The sequence below is a fragment of the Camelus bactrianus genome, chromosome 7 (assembly GCF_048773025.1).
Source record: "Camelus bactrianus isolate YW-2024 breed Bactrian camel chromosome 7, ASM4877302v1, whole genome shotgun sequence".
NCBI classification, from domain to species: Eukaryota; Metazoa; Chordata; class Mammalia; order Artiodactyla; family Camelidae; genus Camelus; species Camelus bactrianus.
This window is the reverse complement of record NC_133545.1, coordinates 13,132,063-13,152,849: the sequence shown is the minus strand read 5'-3', so window position 1 is coordinate 13,152,849 and position 20,787 is coordinate 13,132,063. Positions and strand designations below refer to the sequence as shown.

The window sequence follows — 20,787 nt, the reverse complement described above, 5'->3', positions numbered from 1 at the left end:
CCCCGCTGTCATGGTTTTGTTTCACTTTTTCTCCAGCTGGTATATATTCCTTTTAGTACTTTACCAGTATTGCTATCTATTCTTACATTCCTTGCTGTCTGGCAAGAATGTCAGTGCATCCAGTAGTGTGATGTTAATGCTTCTAAAACAGATTTTGTCATGTATTTCTGTCCAAGTAGTGGAGCATTGTTCTCTGCCTTCAGGGTAGATTGTGCATGTGTTGACTCATATCCACAATCTTCCACAATCTAGTCAGTCTGTAATTTAATCCATGAAGTACTTGAGAAATGAGAGGTTCCGAGACATTAAGTGAATTTCTGAGTTAAATAGGTAATAAGAGGTAAAGGGCTATTTTCTGAGTTGGTCAGTGTTCAGTCTGTCTTACTTTATTACTTAGGCAATATTATCTTCAAATATAAGAGGAAAAAGCACAAAACATGAATATTTCCCATAGTTCATCATCTTCATTCCCAGAACTAAACCCTGTTAACAATTGAATGTACATCTTTTACCCTCCTTTCTGTGCATTTTCAAGTTTGTGTGCATACCTGCGTGTCTGTTTTAACAAATGGTGTATTTAAGTTTTTCTCGCTTGTTTTGAAGAAGTTTCCATATTAGTTGTCTACATTTTTTAAATGCCTGTGTAATATTTCACAATATGACTGTTCCCTAAATTATTTATCCAGTGACTATTAATATGTTAGTAGTTTTTGTTTTGGGTGTACAGTGTGGCAGTGAAATCCTTGTATGTACATTTGTTAAATGGGTAAAACAGTATAAAATGCTGTGAGATTATAAAAGAATTCTGTTGCCAAGATCAGATACAGTTATTTGGTCAAGACTTCACGGAGGAACTGGATTTAGGATGGAGAGGACAAAATGTAGAACTGAGTTTATCCAATTAAAAATAAGCATTTTTTTCCATTTTCAGTCTAAGAATTTAGGTATCTTAAATTAAAATTTATAGAAAGAATTTAATTGTGAAGTAAATTACTTGTTAAATTTAAAAATTTAAAACTCTTCCTAGTGGCTTTCATCACAAATAGTTTCTTTAAGTTAAATAACCATACATTTTACTTTGTTCAGTTTGAAGCTCAGTTATTTCAAAGGAGAAGCAGCAGCAGCAAATATCTGTGTGCTTAGTGTTCAAAGCACTATTGCACCATCAGTGATGAAGTCAGGTTTGATTTGGCTTTTGAGGGTTGGTTCGTGCTTGGTCATGGTGTGGTTCCCTCTGGTAGCTTTTTAACTAGATGACTAGGGTGACAGAGAGCATTAGTATGAGCATACTTTCCCTTCACTCACTTTTACAGTGACAGGTAATTGGTTTATTTTGGGCTGTTTATTTTTTATTTTAAATACTCCTCCTGTGCATGACCCGATGCCAGAATAAGTGCTTAGTCATGATGTTATGGACAGGAAAATAGATGACTAGTGTCAAGAATTCTGAAAATCTGCCTTGCCACACCTACTGTCCTGCTAGCAATAAGCACTGTGGCTGTGGTGGCGGGGGTGGGGGTGGGGTCTTCCTCCTATGTCTTTGGCCCCCAAATCTACGTTGGTGAACTGTGCAAGACTGTAATGCTGCAGGAGCTGATAGCCCAGAGCAGTGAAAGCCCAAGTTAGTCTACCTTCTGAAGAAGAGGAAAGACAGAAGGATAGTTCAAAACACTTACGAAGGAAAAGAGTTCAAGCAAAGGAGATAATCCAAGGAGAGGCTAAAACGTCCCCCTCCAGAGCTCAGCCCAGTTTTGTCTTGGGGTGCATCTTGACCATCCTTGCTTGTTAAGCCCGGGGCCTCCATGCCAGATGTTCTTCTGTGCCCTCTTTTCCTGGTTTGGGTCATTAAACAAAATTTATTAAGCACTCCTGTATACTTATATACAGGCACAGGTACATAGTAGATAAAACAAAGAAATCCTTGTCCTTGTGGAGCTCACAATTCTCCTTCTACAAATCTGCCTCAAGCCATGTATTCCCCCAGCTCTTCTCACCAGAACTCCACCCCCACTACAGTGATATAATTGGGTCTTTTTTGGTGTTCATTTTGTTCTTGACCCACATAGTTGATTTTCTTCTTTTGGTTGGTTGTGTGGTGTAAATTTAAAGATAGAGTAGGGGAAAGCCTGGAATTCCTGCCAAAGAATAGTATGGGTGGACGAGATGTTTAGGTTTAAACACAGGCAAGGTTTGAGGATAAAAATAAGGGAGATAACTGAAAGAAAGGCAGTAGACAGCTGCTTCGAGTATCTGCTGTGTGCAGAGCTTTTTTAGATGTTATGGGGGATGACTGCCAACTAAAAATGTTAAAAGATAAGTTAGTACTGAAATAATCAAAACTAGCATGATAAAGTGGGACGGGTGTTAAGACTAGTCTAAACAGATTTTCTAGTAAGTACCCTGAAGAAATCAGTCTTTCTGGGCTTCAGTTCCTCTGTGGAATGGGAATAAAACTAGATCAGTGGGTGGTTCACAACAGTGTACATTAAAAACTTCTGGGAGCTTTTACAGTTCAGTTTTTGGAGGGTAGGGTTTGGGCCTATTTACAGAAGCTTCCATCAATATTATTTAAAAGCTTCCCAGGTTCAGATTGAAAACTGCACTGAATGAAAGGCATTTCCAACTATGACGTCTTAACATTTTATGAAATAAGCATAGCATGAAAAACCACAGCTGTGGAAACACATGCTAATAGGACTGTTGGAGTGATTAATGTTAAAATATTAAGAAATCGACTGGCTTATATGGTAAAGGAGGTAACAACATTCTTTTGCCGTTAATTTCTTTCATTTCTATCTTGTTTTCCTGCATGTTTTCTTTTAAAGAGTAGTAAATATTTTTCTACAGCTTTTTCTTAATAAATGTTGCTTAATAAGCAGCTTTAAATTTCCACATGTTTATTGAAAGTTTCAGTTGTGCTGTTTCTTATCACTGGAAAACTCCTTGGTTTGTTAATCCATAGACTAATGAGTGAGAGTAAGCAGTGGGGCCTACCTGGAAAAATCTCAACATCCTCAGCAACACAGTGGCACTTCAGACCATCAGTGTGATGAGGAATTTTATAATGGTGATGTATATACCTTATTGTTTCCCAGAAGATACCTTGGAGAACATTTGTGTATTTATATTTGCCCATTGGTTACTTTATGTAATTAAGAACTGAGGTAATACAGTTTTACTGAGAAACTTTTTTTTTTTTTAGATAGTCATAAAATCTCAGAAAAAAGAATAAAAGCTACCTGATGGTCAAATTGTTTCCTCAGTACTCTGGAAAAATGGTTGTTTAAACTGTATTTGAAACTCTCAGTTATCTAGACACTCACTCACTCCTGAGGAAGCTTATTCCATCTGTGGAAAGCTGATCATTAGAAAGTATTTTCTTATATTGAAAGGGCTGAATTCTGACTCACTGGAGTTCTTTGGGGCTATAATAAAATCTATTTCTGCTTCATATTAAAAAGTTCTTCAGTTGATTGATGACTTCACATCTTGATTCTTCTCCAGCTAATTACATCTGTTCTCTAGCTTTTTTGTATAGTTTTGTTTCGAGACATTTTGTCTAATTTATTCATATCCTTTTGAAATGTGTTAGCACTCAGAATGTGGGGGTTTTTTTGTTTGGAGAGGGGTTTGCTTTTGAAACCGGCTTTCAATAAGTTTTAACCATTTTGCTCATACTGTATTCTGTAAGTTAGTTTTACATCACATAAATTGATCTCAGTCATTCCACACTGTAACCCTTACCCTTGACTAGTTTTTCAATTTGTTTGATTTTTTTACTCATACCTAGTTAATTTGTAAATTTCACTTTCTAAATGTAATTATAGGACTTCACATTTATTTCTTTACATTAAATTTTTACTACTCTGTCAATATTTTTGAACCTTAATCCAGTGAATTCACTATCCTTTTTAGCTTGGGATATTGTATAGAACTGATGGTCATGTCCTTTGTTATACATGTCTTAGTGGTTAGCAAAGACGTTAAATAGGCAAAGTCATTTCTAGATAGTATATACAAAGCTAAGGCCCAGATCTATGTGCTATAGATAAGCTAGTCCTCTTCCTTGCTGCTAGAAACTTCCCTCTGATTGAGTAATGCTGACTTTTTTTTTTTTTTTTTTTTAAAGATCTGCTTTCTAAATCTTCTGTAAAACCAGAGCACTTTTTTCTTGACTTTTCCCAAGATTAGTGTGCTGCTTCTCACTTTTTAGATTCGGTTTAAACATACCCTCTTCAGAAGGATCTTCTCTGACTGCTTCATCCCAAGTAGCCTCCCATAGTAATGGAAGCCTTACTATTTTATTAGATCACTTTGTTCAGAGACACAATTTTGCTTTATTATTTGTTCCCCCTCTTCTAGAGTGTCAGCTCCATAAGGTCAGAGACCATTTCTTTGCCAGTTAGTGCCATGTCCCTAGTATGGTGCCTGGCACAAGTTAGATACTCAGTTATCAGCTGACTTTACTGCTGCAGTGTTTTGTAGTTTTATTTTATGTATAGTTTGTGTAACAAAAACAAAAGGAATGTTTATGATACTTTTTTGAATTACTGTATTTCCTTTCACCAGCCTTCAGAGATTGAGACATTCCCGTGATGGGCTAGCATGCCTCCAATTGGAAAATCTCTGCTTTACTTTGATCACTTTTAATCACATCTGTAATTAACTTTACATCTAGCCCATTTTTTTGTATTCAGTATGCTTCCAAATGGATTTTGTGAAAGATCTCATCAGTTGCCCAGATACATGTAAAAATGGACAGAGTTTTAGAAATTTTTGTCTCAGGAGAAAAGCCTCTAGTTGGATAAATAATATCTGATTGGAATTCCAAGTAGAAGGATCCTACCACATTCCTTATTGAAATGAATACCTACTATGTATTTATTGTATTTCCCTGACACATGCTTATCATAAGTGGGGTTAGACACTTATTTCTGTGACATCATATTGGGTTTTAATAAATTATCTCTGCTAGTTCATTTGGAGTCTTGTCTGGAATCCATATAGGATTACCAGTCTTGTTTAAGGACTTCAGCTTTATTTGAAAATTAGAATGTTCAGAGAATACTAACTGTATAAGTCAGTAGTGTGATTTACACATTCTTAGTTTTATTTTAAATTAACTGTTAACTTTATCTTTTCTGTATTAAAGGGCCAAGTGAAACATGTTTTGAGATAGAAGCTGGAAGCTTTTTTCAGATTCTGACAGTCTTTTTCTTTGTCCATTTGTTCTTTAGTGCAAAGGTGGTCATGGTTCCCATCTGTTAGTAGACAGAATTCATGCGCGTTTTTTCTGGCACCAGGTTTTATACTTGTCTACAAAATTTTGTAATTTGAAAGTCCAGAAATAAAGAATCATCTGAATGACTTATTTTAAAGAGAACTATGGCTGTTAATGAGTTTTTGAAAAATGTATTTTCTGTTTTAATAATATGTTTTTTTCCCCCCCCAGAGAATGGATCTTGGAGAATGTCTGAAAGTTCATGACCTGGCTTTAAGAGCAGATTATGAAATTGCATCCAAAGAACAGGATTTTTTCTTTGAACTTGATGTATGTGATTTTGCTTTAATGGGTTCGATTATCTGTAAAACATTTTGAATATGGATTAATGTCTCATAATGAGAAAAGGCTGTTAGCAGATGATCTTTTTTGTGGTTATATGAAGGGTAATACTAAATTAAGTAAGATTATGTGCTTTCTTGACCAACAGTATTTTTTTTAAAAATCTTAAAATGAATATTTTAAGAAAATGTGTGAGAGTCATGTAATTCATGTGTTCTTCTGAAAATTAAGCATATTCTTCCCAATAAGTTAGTGGGTGCTTAAGGAAATACCAATGTAAGCAAATGTAAACAACTCATTTCTAGTGTATATAAAGCCCTTTAATAATCTACTGGATTTTTACATTAATATTTATTTTTATATTTGTAAATACATATATAGAGGGGGAGAATATTAAGGGCAATGTTGTTTTTTACGTAAAACTAGTAGAAGAGAGATTAGAGGAAATAGAAGATACCACTTATGTATCTAAAGGGCTCAAACTCTTGACTTTATATTGTTTATACAAACATGAGAATTGTTCGTATGGAAATAAGGAAACTTTATTTATAGAAGACATACCAGTCAGCATTAGATAAAACATACTAATGAGCACAAATCTTATGATGAGTTTTTTTCAATAAGATAATAGACACTTTATTTGGTTTGGGAGGTAAAGTGGTAAATAGACCCCTCCCCCCACCTACTTCCCTGAACTTCCAAGAATTTCTGCTAATGCAAATGCAGTTATCCATGTAAACAGAGTTTAACATGGCACTGGAGCATTTGGGGAAAGACCCTGAAGTAATTGGGTTGTGATTTAATATATACTGAGCATAAAATACAGTAGAAATTCATCACCACCTAGATGTAGGCATATGGGTCTTCATGTTGTTTTCAGTCTTTTTCTGTCATGGTATAATAATGCTTTGTTTTTATATATTGAGTGTCGACGAAGTAAGTTTCTACAAATAGAATAACTCAGTCAAAGAGCAATTTTGCCAGGTTGCTTCCAATGAGAATTATGAATTTATATTCCCACTAGTATGTATGAAATGATCTGTTTCCCATATGCCACATAGTTTGTTGTCAAGATTTCTTTGCAGCTTTGATAGATGAAATGTGGAATATAAGTGTCAGTGTACATTTGCTATTTGCCAATCTTGGATGTCAGTATTTTTCTAATTGATTTGTACTGACTCTACATATTATGAAAATTAGTCCCTTTTCTCAGCTAATACGTTGCAATTTTTTTTCTGTTTCTCTTTTGGTAGTTGTGAGCCTTGCAAAATATTTTTATAGTTGTCTTGTGTATTAATCTTTTAAAAATCTGTTGGATTAATTCAAAAGGCTTTCCCTTTTCTGATGTGATCAAAGTTCTCTCCCATGGTTTCTTCTGGTATTTCTGTGGCTTCGTTTTACACATTTAAATATGTGATTCAACTTAAATTTATTCTGGTCTAAGGATCTCTCTTTCTTTTTCCAGATGACTACTTAGTTGACCCAATACTATTTATTGAATTAGTTCATCTTTTCCCAAAAGGAAATTTCAATAGATTTCTGTTGTGATGTTTAAAGATAAAATTTAAATTATAAAAGAGTTAAATAGCTATTTCTTTGCCATTACAGATAAAAGCTTTTACTTTGCACTTTCATGAAACTCACGGGTTAACCAACCATTTTTAGAATTTGATACATGTTGAATAAAGTTACATTTTAAAACATTTGTGATTTTTTAAAATAATTTTTTAATAATTTTTTTGTTTGTTTTATTTTGTGGGGGAGGTAATTAGGTTTTTAAAGTTTATCTTTTTAATGGAGGTACTGAGGATTGAACCCAGGACCTCATGTATGCTCGGCAGGCACTCTACCATTAAACATTTGTGTTTTAAATTAGCTTTAATTAAAATATAAAAGTCTAAGTTGCTTAGTTTGGGAATAAATCGTAGAAGTTTACTTTTAAATGAACTATTATTACAGATGTATTAATATATGCCTGATAAATATCATTTATATAAATATTGAACTGGATTTTTGCAATGTAGATACTACTGAAATTCTCGTTTTGAGAAAAGGGCAAGTTTCCCTGATTATGACATTTTCTTTAAAAAATTTGAAAAACAGTAAAACAATTAAAAGTTATCTGTATATTTAGAAATAATTAACATTTTACGTATGCTCTTCCATTTTTTTCTATGCTTTATTTTATAAATTGGGGTTTTATTACATATAACAGTCTAACTTTTTATGTACAAATGAATCATGTCCTTAAGTGTTGTACTAACACCTTCTTTAAAATAGCTGCAGATCAAATTTTCTATGTGTTACTTGGATATTTAGGCTATTTACAACTTTTCACCATTAAAGATAACAATGTGAAGGATAGCTTTGAATATTCTTTCATACACCTATGATTACTTTCCTAATAGATTTCTAGGAGTAAAGTTACTAAGTTTGGGGACAGTTTTAAGGCTTTCAATAAGTTACCATGTTGTCTTTTTATTAAGGTTATGCTGGTTTGTGCTTCCTTCAGCAGAGTATGAGAGTGGCAGTTTCCTTACCATTCCTGGGAATTATATATATGTTTGTGTTTATTATTTGTTTATTGTCAGTTTGATAGATTATGAATAATGAGTCAATTTATCATTGAACCTACTTTTGTTATCTTTTTTACTCATAAGCATAATTTTTGAGTAAAGATTTTTTTTAATAAAGTTGATTTTTCCTGCAGTAATTGTCATTTAATCAAACTTTGTAGGCTATGGATCATCTGCAGTCATTCATTGCAGACTGTGATCGAAGAACAGAAGTGGCTAAGAAAAGGTTAGCAGAAACTCAAGAAGAGATTAGTGCTGAAGTGGCAGCAAAGGTAAGATTTTTAATCATTTCATTAGTACAAAGAATAGTTTTACTTCACTACTTCTATTTTAACTTTTTATTTTGAAATAATTACATTCATAGGAGGTTGCAAAGACACATATAGGGAAATTTTATGTACTTTAACTCTAGCCTCCCTTATGTTAACTTCTTAGACAACCTTAGTACAGTATTAAAGCCAAGAAATTGATATTGGACTAATCCTTACATTTCATTCAGATTTCACCAGTTATGCGTGTGTGTGTGTGTGTGTGGCTCTATGCAGTTTTATCACACGTGTAACTTGGGTAACTACCACTGTAATTTAGTTACCTAACTGTGTAGCATCACCACAGTACTCCTTCATGTTACGCCTTTATAGCCACACCAGTTCCCCCTTTTTCCAAGCCCCTGGCTGCCACTAATCTGTTTTTCATCTCTATAATCATGTTATTTCATTGAATATTATATAAATGGAATCATGCAGTATGTATCCTTTTTGAGATTGGCTTTTTTCACTCAGCACAACTTTCTTGAGATTGTACAAATTGTATCAATAATTCATTCCTTTTTATTTCTAAGTAGTATTTCATTGTATGGATATACCACAGTTAAACCATCTACACATTGAAGACCATTTCTGTTATTAGCTAATACCAGTAAAGCTGCAATAAACATTTGTGTACTGATTTTTGTATGGACATAAATTTTTATTTCTCTGGGGTAAATGCCCAAGAATGCAGTTGCTGGGTCACTTAGAAAGTCTATTTTTAGTTTTGAAAGCAAGTGCCAAACTTTTCCAGAGAGTGGCTATACCACTTTTATATTCCTGCCAGCAGTGGTCAGTCAGTGATCCAGTTTCACATCCATGCCAACATTTGATAGTGTCACTATGTTTCATTTTAATCATTCTGCAAGGTGCATGGTGATATCTCATTGCAGTTTCAATTTGCATTTCTCTAATGACTAATGATGCTGAACATTTTTTTCACATACTTATTTGCCATCTGTATAACCTCTTCAGTGAAATGTCTGTGTATGTCTTATGCCCATTTTCCAAGTAGATTACTCATTTTTTTTAATGTTGTGTTTTAAGTGTTCTGCTTTACTCACTTCTTTGTTGGGGGGGGTGATTATTAAGTTATTTATTTTTTTAGTGGAGGTGCTGGGGATTGAACCCAGGACCTTGTGCATGCTGGGTAGGCACTCTACCACTAAGCTATACCCTCCCCGCTTACTCATTACTATTTTAAAATGTTTTATTGTGAATTTAAATGCAAAAAGTACAGTGAACCCCAGTGGATTCAAAGCCATCAGTTTCCTCCTGTTTCATTATTTTAAAAGCAGATTTTAGATGTCATAATCATTTCATCTTTAAAACATAACCACAAAATCATATTCCTAAAAGTAACAATAATTATGTAATATCCAGAATGTGTTTCTTTTTCCTATGTAGAGTTGGTTTGCTCTAATCAGAATTCAAAAGTCCATACATTGACTTATTGATTTGATAACTTACTACTTCATAATATTTCATACCATTCAATATAGTCTAGCACATTTTATGAAAATGCAGAATGGAGATGAAGAGTTAACCCAATAGAGTTTAGGTGACAGCATTAAATATAGTGCTCAGATATGTGTGTACAAAGGGAAGTGAATTCCCTTGTTTGAGGAGAGGGTTACTTTTAACCAACTTTTTTTGGAAAGTTCTCTTAAGACTATAAAGATGAGCATCCTAACATACAAGGGATCTCATATCTCATGGTTGAAAGAGATCCACAGGTGCTGGCTAGACCCCAGCTGTCGTGGTTTACACAGCATTGTATTGGTTATCCATAACTACAAGAGTGCTGTTTAATAGGCTTCCTCAAATTTAAAATATTTATTTAGCCCATGAGTCTGTAGTCAGTGATTTAGGCTAAGCTTGACTAGGTAGTTATTCCTGTTTCAGCTGGACTCATGTACATATCTTCCAGTCAGCTGGAGGCTGCTGAACTGTGCCCAGAAGGCTAGCCTGGCCAGGTTCTCATGGTGGTATCAGAGGTGCTGAAGCATCAAGCCCAGCCATGCAAGCACTTTTTAAGCCTTTCCATATGTCATACTTGCTACCGTCCTATTAACCAAAGCCAAGCCAATTACATGGCCAAGTTCAGTCAGTGCATATGGTTCTCAGTTACGTAGCAAAGGGCATGGATATAGAAAGGGTGAAGAGCTTTGAGCATTAATGCAGTCAGTCTGTGGTAGTAGTAGAAGAATTTTATTAAAGAGTTAGGATAATGATAATAGAGTTGGGAATTTATTTGAGGGACAAATTTACCTCAGATTGAAGACAATTTAAGAAGTAAAGATTATTGGCACACTACTTTGTCGGGACTGGATGTCCAGATCAAATTAAAACCTTCTTTGCTAATATAATTGGCTACACAGGCTGAATACTTATTTTGTAGCCAAAATAAAGACTGTGTAGTACACCAGAAATGGATACAACATGGTAAACTGACTATACATCAATAAAAATATAATATAAATACCAAAAAAAAAAAAAAGACAGTATATGTTAATGTGTCATTAAAACAGGAATGAACTAGATTCCCAGGGTGATGGTGGTGAGGAGACATCAAATCCTAAGGCAAGAATTAGTCCCAATGGAAAGACATGGACTGAGGGAGAAGGGGTGCCATGTTAGACTACTGAAAATCAGTCGTGTGCTGCACAGTGCATGTACAAGGTGTATTTTCTCACTCTCACAACTTCATGAGATAGGTATTACCCCTACTTCTCAGATGAGGAAGTAGATTCAGGTCATGTAATCTGGTTACAGTTCCACAGCTAGTAATTGACAGTAAGCTAGAGGGACTCTAAAGCTATCTATTTGCTTTGAAGGGTATCCACCAGTTCATTCCTTTTACTCATATTTGAGCCTATGCTATTTCTTGGACATTGGAAATACAAGAATGGGAAGTCTTTAAAGTGGTGTGATACATATAAAATAACTGTCATAAAAATACAAAGGTGGCACAAAGGAGGGGTGGCTCTCTCTGCTTAAGTGTCTTAAGTGAGGGTCAGATGTGGTGATTGTTCAAGAATGCTTCACAGAATAGACTCTTCAGTTGGATCTTACTGAATGGATAGACATACATGAGGCAGGTAAGGGAGGTAACGGATGACATCCCAGGAAGAGGGAGCAGTGTGTGCAAAGTCACAGAGGCAGAAAACAGGGTAAGTTTGGGAAACTATAACTGTAGATTTGTTGCAGAGTCGGAGAACAGAAAGAGATGGTTTGGAAAGGTACAGAGTGCCAGATTGTGGAAGAAAATGTATTTTATACTTGGAATACACTGTCAAAGCAGAGGTTGAAGAGTAATAGTTATATTGAGATCAGTTATATCCTTGACCTTACTGAAGTAAAGGCAGGCAGACTCAACATCCTATGTCCCACCGGTTCACTTAACGATGTGCTCAGAAAGCATTATTTACACTCATATTGCCTTAGATAACTGTCTTTTCTAGCATTTATGAAATTTTTTAAACTTTGGTACATTCTGCTTTTTATTCATGATCTTTTCTGTTTCTTTCTAGGCAGAACGTGTTCATGAGTTAAATGAAGAAATTGGTAAATTGTTGGCTAAGGTGGAACAGCTAGGAGCTGAAGGGAATGTGGAGGAATCCCAGAAAGTAATGGATGAAGTAGAGAAGGCACGGGCAAAAAAAAGAGAAGCAGAGGTAACTTACTTTAGCAGCTATATTCCTAAAGAATGCATATTTGACTGGAAATTATTGAAAAGTTATTACTATTTAAACCAATTTAAAATATTAGTCTGTGTCATACTGATGGGTTGTATATCAAAATTAGTGGGATTTTTTGGAATTTAGAGTCATTGATCTGTTGAAATTTATAACGGTAAATGAAGTAAACTAAGCAAGTCATACACAGCAGTCACACATGTAAGTAGACCCAGTGCAGTCTTCATACACGTGGTCACTGCGATGCCATCCCTACTCCATCCCCACGCAGCTGCAGTGTTCTCCCTTGTCTTCCCACCTTAGCATAGTCTGCTAACACCCTGGGAACTCCCTCTCGTTCTTTCTCCACGTACAGGTCAAAATCTGGTACCTGCAGACAAAGTTACATTTTGTCCCCCTCCGCCAGTGTTTATTAGAAAATTGAATGCCTTCAGATGAGATTGTACTCTCCCCTTTTGCCATAATCTCCATTGAGCCTAACTGTATCACACTTGGGTTTGATTTGTTATTCTCTAGCCTCTTAAGGCAGAAGCTTAGATCATTGATTTTAGACCATTAAATGCTGTAAGTTTTCTTCTAAGCATGACTGTAGCTGCTTCTCACAGATTTTCATATGTGTTTTTATTTTCATTCATTTCTAAATATTTACTAATATTGCTTGTGATTTTTTTTTTTTTTTTTTGACCTGTGGGTTATTTAGGCATGTGTTTAGTTTTTCTATATTTGGAGGTTTTCCAGATATTTTTCTGTTACTGATACTAATTTATTTCTGTTGTGGTCAGAGAATGTGTGTGTGATTTCAGTTCTCTTAAGTATATCAGTACTTGTTTTGTGTCCGTGCATAAAGTCTGCCTTGGTGAAAGTTCCATCTACATTTAAAAACAATGATACTCTGCCTTGTTAAATGGAGTGTTCTATAAATAAAATGTCAATTGAGTCAAGATAGTTGATAGATTTGTTCGAGTCTTCTATATCCTAATGATTTTCTGCCTCCTTGTTCTACTACTCACTGAGAGGAGTGTTGAAGTGTCTAACTAGAATTGTGGATTTGTTTGTTTATGCTTTCCATCTTGTCAGTTTTTGATCATATATTTTGAAGCTCTGTTATTAGGTTAGTATATATTTAGGATTGTTATTATCTTTCGATTAATTTAACTCTTTATTACTTTGAAGTGTCCTTTGTCCCTAGTGATGTCCCTTGTTTTGAAATCTCCTTCGTCTGCTAGTAATAAAAGCTTCTCTAGCTTTTTTCATAAGCGAAACCACTGGAGGGGGAAAGAGGTGTAACTAATAGTAGAAACAAAATGGAATCCTAAAAAGAATACTTAATCCAAAAGAAAGGCAGAAGAAAGGGAACAAACAGAAAATAAATAGGATGGTAGATCTAAACCCAGTGTACCAATAATTATATTAAATGTAAATAGTCTCAGCAATCCAATTAAAAAGCAGAGATTGTGAGACTGGATTTTTTTTTTTTTTTAAACAAGACTTAGCTATATGCTAGCTACAAGAAACCCACTCTGGAAGTATGAAGACACAAGATTACAGGTTCTGGGCTGGGGAAAGATATTATCAAGAAGCTATTCTTGATCGTTTTAATGTCTTAATATTATGATTCTTTAAATGTAGTTAATACCAATCCAGAAAATGAATACTATGAATTTTAAAGTGCAAAATATTTTATAGCTAGTTTATTTCCCCAGAAAACTCTTGGGTAATGAATCCAGCGAGCATTATTTTCCTTCCATATATTGCAGTTTTCATAAAACTTCATGTATATATATACTTGGAGTTTTACTGGTATTACCCTGTAGCTTGACATCATTAGCCTGTTATGTTTTATCATCCATTGACTTCTACTTGGGACAGTGCATTACAAAATGTACTTGCCTATTCTGGATTGTGTTCAACTGTACATAATAGAAAATTTAACTTATTAATGACTTAACCAAAGAAAGGTTTTATTTTTCTCATTTAATAAATAACTTGAGTTTAGAAAGTCTGGGGCTGGCCCAGCAGCTTCATGATGCCATCTAGCACACAGCCTGCTTCTAGCTTTGTTTTTGAGATCAAACTCCCCAACCTCACAAAAATGGCGACATTGCAATAAAAATTGTGGCATATTAAAAAAAAAAAAAGCCATCCTTACTATGTGACTTTGTCTTTATGCTTATCTCTTTGTGTTAGTCATGTGTCCACTAAGCCTAAAGCCTTTCCTTTGTGCACAAGTAGAAAGAGGAGGAATAACAAGGCATAAAAATTGAGTTGACTTGCCTTGTGTGTCATGCTTTGGGGTTTCCTTTTTAAAAATTTTTAATTTTGAAATATTTCAAGAAAAGTTAAAACATTATATGAAAAATTTCCCTATATCCTCCACCCAGATTCCTCAAATGTTAACATTTTACCACATTTGCTATATCATTCTCCTCCTGTATGTGTGTATTTGAACTGTTTAACAATCAGCTATAGATATGATGCCTTTTTATCCCTGAATACTTCAATGTGTATTTTTTAAAAACAATATTTTATTATATAACCACAGTAGAATTACCTGAATCAAGAAGTAACACTGATACAATACTAATAGTTAATCTGAAGACTGTTCAAATTTTGCCATTTGTCCTAATAATGTTCTTTTTCAAAAAAGAAAGGAAATTTTTTTTGTTTAACATCCAGTCCAGGATCACGTGTTGCATTTAGTTGTATGTCTCTCTAGTCCCCTTTAATCTGGTACCTCAGTCTTTGTCTGACGTGATCTTGACAGTTTTGAAAAGTATAGATCAGTTATCCTGTAAAATGTCCTTCACTTTGGGTTTGTCTAATACTTCTTCCTGGTTAGATATTTGAGAGGAATACCACTGAAGTGATGTTAAATCCTGTCAGAAGGCTGTTAGTAGCTTGTCCACTTCTGGTAATGTTGCCTGTTTTCCTACTGTGAAGTTACTGTGTTTCCCTTTATAATTAATATCTTGGTATTGACACTGTAAGTGTCTATTTCCCATTGCTTTTTGATCCACATGTTATAGCAGCCACTGATGATCTTCATCTGAATCTACTGACTCCCTTTTATAGAACTTTTTTATAGATTCTATCCAGTAATGTCTGCATGTGTCTCCTTAACGAAAGCTGCCTGGAAGCTTGGAAATGTCATGTTTTTGATTGGGCATGCTGCTGCTTCATACAAAAGACAGGGTGCGGTGGATACACAAAGCCACTAATATTTATTATTTCATTAATGAACTTAATATAAATAAAATGAGTATGAGGCATCTTAATCTCAGTAAGGCACCTTTCATCTTTTGTCTTACAGAGCTACTCCTTTTAATAGGAAGTCTTTGTATGCCCTGTCCACAGTTCCAGAGGGTGGGGAATGATCTGTGGGGAAGAAGACAGCGAAAGGAAGCTGTAATAGTATGGAAGACATACATTCCTTTTCTGCAATCATGGGCGATTCTGCTTCCTTGACCTTTCACTGATGTATAGTTTTGGGGTTGCTGCATTTTTAACAAGAATTATAGAAAACGTTGTAGAACACTGAGAAAACTTTTTCAGAAAGTCGTGTTCCATATCATGTTAGAATTGTTATGGTGGTTCCTGGCAAAAGGTATTTAAGGCTCTGATCATTCATTTCTAGTAGAGAGGTCCTGAGGACAGAGAATAGGGGGAATGAGGAGTCTGTAATTTTCATGACAAAATCACCATGCTTTCTGTGTGTTGATTAGAAACATTTTTGGTATAAACATAGTGTATTTTGTTTAATTGTATGATTTTAACGTGGTTTATGTGAACATTATTTTTCTCACTTTCGTTTAGGAAGTTTATCGGAATTCTATGCCAGCTTCCAGTTTCCAGCAGCAGAAACTTCGAGTCTGTGAAGTCTGCTCTGCCTATTTAGGGCTTCATGATAATGACAGGCGGCTGGCTGATCATTTTGGGGGTAAACTGCACCTGGGATTTATTGAAATAAGAGAGAAGCTTGAAGAATTAAAGGTACATTGGTAAATTAAGGCCTCCCCCTTTGTCCAGTTTAGCCACTCATTCTTTTGATATGTGTAAGTTGTCTTTTTGTATAGTTGGGGGGTTTTTTGTATAGTATTCTTAATTGTGATTAAGACTGTTCTTAACTGTGATTCTGTTAATAGTTAATATTGAATAGTGTAGGATTGTAACTAGAAATACCATCTTGTTTAATGGATGATATCTAGGAAACAGACTTTAAAGTACTATTTCTCTTATTCTGGAAGGTAGTAATTTTGTGTTAGATACGATGTTGAATTAGGAGTCTTGCTAACTGGGTTCTAAAATAATTCATACAAGTCCCCTAAAATTTCCGATGATGTTTTCTTTTTAATAAAATCAGTAACATTAATGTAATAATATTTACTTTTAAGGAAGATTTTTTAAAAGCTCCAGCATTTATTTGGAGTATTTTGCAGTTCACTAAATAGCATACTTGTGGTACCTCTAATTTTTTCTTCTGCCCCCATTTCAGAAAGGATTTATTTTTTTAAAAAGGACAGTCACTGTCACTTAAGTATGTAGGCTGTTGTGAAAAAGGCAACACAACTCTTACTCGTCTGCTGATTTCTTTTGAGAAGATGAGCAAACAAAAAAAGAGGGAGGATATTTCTAAGGAGGTAAACATAAGCAGAAGTCAGTGGATATGACCAGTTTACTTTTCAACAGTCTGATGTGGCTAGTTTTTTAAAAAATTGTGGGACTGTAGTATTTTGTCATGAATTGAGAACTTGCTCAAAGATGGCAAACATTGGATAGTGACTTTTTGTGTAGTTACCACTGAAATTAACCCAAGACCATAGTTTGATACTTAAAATAATGTGGAATCAAAATCACTTAGGGACATCTCCGTGTTTGTAGTTAACCGTGAGCTCTTCTCAGTATTCTGAGTACCTAGGATGATCCTGGGTAAGTTTTTTGAAATGACAAGTTGAGTTTCACTATAGTGAATGGTTATTGAGCTCTAATTTAAAACTCAAAAAAAACGGTAATTGGAAACCTTTGCAAATACAGACCTAGCAACAGAACTGTTTAGCATTTCACCGGTATCTTTAAAAGCAGCAGCATCAGGATTGTAAGTAGAAATTGACAGAAGACATTTCCATATTGGAAATCAGAGAGCTTGGAAACTTGTAGGAATTTATAATGATTGATGGTTTTTTTAAAAAATTCATTTTTATAGAATTTAGAAGACCTTAAGAGGAGAAAAGTCTTATAAAAGTGATTTTGAAATACTAAGAAGTCATAGAGAAATATGAAATTGTACATAAAAAGAAGGGGAGATTTTGGAAACCAGTCTTGTAAGCTTAATGATTATACTTGGCAAAACTTCAAATTTAATTGTTATTAAAAAGCTTTTGATGTTAGATATGGTGAAGTTTAGGATAGTGCTCATTAAGAATGGGCCCATACTTCTCCTCATTTATTATTATTTGAACTGTCATTGTTTTTTAAGAGAGTTGTAGCTGAGAAGCAGGAGAAAAGAAACCAGGAACGCCTGAAAAGAAGAGAAGAAAGGGAGAGAGAAGAAAGGGAGAAGCTGAGGAGGTATGGAGTAATTAACTGAGTAGTCCAAGTATCTGAGGTTGAATATCCCCAGTTCTGAAAAGAGATGTGATTGATACAAGATTTTAGATGTTAATAAATCTGGACATGGGAAATTTCTTTAAAATACTGACATATGAAATAATGTTTATTCAACTATGTTAACTTATGGCCATTTAAGTCAAGTCAAGAAGATTTCCTTCAGAATGTGTGGAAGAGGGAGTAAAGAGTGTGTCGTATCTATCTGTTTAGTAAGATTTATAATAAAGCCCCTGTCTGGCCCTCTGATTTTCACAATGGGCTAGCTTTGTACCAGGCTGGTGTAGAACTGTTTTATTGATATATTGTGTACTTGTTGATAAAAGGTTTGGGTGGTTATTTGTTTGTTTCATTGATTATTTTTACATTGTACTTTGATTCTATATTTCTTCAGTTTAGGAGCTATAAACTATAAAATTTTATTAAGTTAATAGCTAAATGTGAACAATTCTTTTTATACTGATTAGTTGATAAAATCATACGATTCTTATTTAGAATGTCTACGTGTTGAGTCACTTTTACCCATTTGCAGCAAAATATTACGTAAAGCATCATATTTATAACTTCAACAATTTTCAGATGGATGAGTTTGCCATAAAAGATTTACCTGCAGTTCTAACTTAGTGTTCCCTTAATTGTATTACACATCTCTGAAATTTAAATACCTTCTCTTCGGCCAATGTTGTGCTTCAGTTAATTAAAACCCTGGATAATAATGTGACTAGGTCATGTCGACTTCCTCTAAGCTTTGAGCATGTTACATATACTCAGTCTATTTGAAGATGTTTAAACTGACTTCATTTGTTACATGGCTTGTAATGATTTTGCACTGTAATGACAAAAACAAAACAAAGTTACATATTGGACATGTTCCTGTTTAGAGGAAGTGCTGTATTTTAGTAACTTCAGAGCTTTATCTCTTTTGTGTATACTAAGTTTCTGTGAGAATATTGCCCAATATTGTAATGTTTTAGACAGTATGAATGGCATTAGAAATGTCAGTTTAAGTTAAAATTCAGAATATAGTGCCACTAATATAAATGATTCAACTGAGGTAATAGTCAAATGAGAGAAAACATTCTTTGCAGGACTACATTTTCACATCTGTAGATGATGAGAAAGTACATCTTATCTTACTCTTTAATGCCAAGTGGCAAATTTCGTTTAACATTGATTATTATAAAATGTTAACACTGCTTCAGAAACATTTAAAACATTTTTTTAGTCTTTGAACTTGAGGAGATACTGTGCCTAAGTATGGAAGATGAGGAAATTACAAGTGAGTACAGAATTACACACAAATGGGATTACAACTATGGTAATGAAAAGAATAATGATACAAATTACTGTCACTTACTGGATGCTGCTTATGTGCCCATTGTGCTAAGAATTTACCTATATTAATTCATCTAATACTTAGAACCCTCCTGTGAAATTTCTGTTACTGTCCCTCTTTTGCAAATGACAAACTGAAGGAAGATACATAATCTGTCCATGCCACACAGATAGTGGTGGAAATGGTTACAGCTTGCATCAGGCTGAATCCAAAGCCGTGCTTCAACCATGCTACATATTCTCCACACACACATACAAAACCAATCCTGTGACTTCCTAGTAACCATAATATTAGATGTTACTATTTATTGAGCTTTAATTGTGTGCTAGTAAGTGTAAAGATTGCTTTTTATATAAGAGTATCACGTGTCATAATAAGAAACATTGTACAATTGAGTCGTGTTCTAGGGATTATAGTACGAAGTGGTAATTCCAAAGTATAAGCGTGTCAGCTTAGAAATTTTACTCTGTTCCCGGAGAAAAAGAAGAAATGACAAAGATACAAATAACAGAAGATTTTTTTCCAGATTGGGAAGTGGTTTTTGGAGAACTAGGGAGTTGTGCTGTATAGGGGTGTTAGTCTCCTAGGAGCATATTCTTTTTTAAGAGCCGGGTATCCTAAACAGGTACGCCCAGGTCGGGAAGTCTGCAGAGTTTGTGGTACCTTTTGGAAAAATTCGTGTGTGTACATACACGCCTTATATTTATAAAATTAATACAAAATTAGAAATGAGGAAGAATGTAATTAGCACATTGTACTTCTTCCTTATTTATAGTTACTTTTCTAAAAATAGATATTCTTTTTTTAGGTCTCGATCACATAGCAAGAATCCCAAAAGGTAGGTATTATACACAATAAGTTTAAGTGGTGAAGCTGTATTTTTCAAAGGTAGTTTTTATAGATTAAGTATCTTTTAAAAGTGAATGAGAATTAACAGATTAGTACTCTAAATTCTTTTGTAGTTCACACTTGTGCAACATCATTTGAGAAGAAATTGGTCTGCAGATACTTATGGGCTACAATTTAGTTTTATCAGAGTAAAATCATATGCAGTGCCCTGGAGTTACAGAGAAAGCTAAAAATATTTCAGAGTATTTCATTAAAATCTTCCTTAGAAGCTAAGAGTAAATATGTGACAGGATTTATTTTTTTAAATCAATTTGGATGATTCGTAAGAAACACATTCTAAGAGGCTGAAAATATAACTAGTTTAAATAGTTGGATACATTCTGAGTGAGGGATTCATGATGAGTTACTGAGGGAAACTAAAATGTTTAGTTTGCACCTGATACTGACTTTGACTTTACTGCTTCTCCCTTTGTACAGTGAGGAGGAGTACAGTGTAAAAGAGGAGGAGGAAGATAACTTTTGACTTTTGGCACTAATGTTTGTGAGCTTTTAGAAGCCTTTTTTTTTTTTTAATATAGTTTTTACTAGTTTTTAGTAATTTTTCCTGAGGTGATAAGACATGGTATTCTTTATCATTCTTAATTCTTCGTGTGCCATTCTCATTTCTGTCCTTGAGCCTTTCTCATGGATCCATTCCTCCCCAGAATGCCCTTTCTCACTGTTTTCAGATCCTGCCATTCCTGTTTTTCAGATCACATCATCTTTTTGAAACCTTCTGAGTACCCTTGACTCTAAAAAGTAACTATTTCCCAAGAACTTTTTCCCTGTAAACTAGAGCATTTATTGTTATGAAGGA

The 20,787-nt window shown here is 34.4% G+C and overlaps 1 protein-coding gene across 7 annotated transcripts in view; it reads left to right on the top strand.

Moving 5' to 3' along the window:
- LUC7L2 (LUC7 like 2, pre-mRNA splicing factor) overlaps positions 1 to 20,787 on the top strand; it is a 52,135-nt gene that overhangs the window by 24,095 nt on the left and 7,253 nt on the right. For 5 of the 7 annotated variants that reach the window (XM_045510990.2, XM_045510991.2, XM_010947477.3 and 2 more), the window contains 6 exons: positions 5,453 to 5,551; positions 8,301 to 8,411; positions 11,981 to 12,124; positions 15,959 to 16,135; positions 17,619 to 17,710; positions 19,891 to 19,920. In XM_045510990.2, the coding sequence (XP_045366946.1) occupies positions 5,453 to 5,551; positions 8,301 to 8,411; positions 11,981 to 12,124; positions 15,959 to 16,135; positions 17,619 to 17,710; positions 19,891 to 19,920 (653 nt within the window). The remainder of the gene's footprint in view (positions 1 to 5,452; positions 5,552 to 8,300; positions 8,412 to 11,980; positions 12,125 to 15,958; positions 16,136 to 17,618; positions 17,711 to 19,890; positions 19,921 to 20,787) is intronic. The other 2 variants (XM_074366950.1, XM_045510994.2) reach the window with 1 other exon arrangement.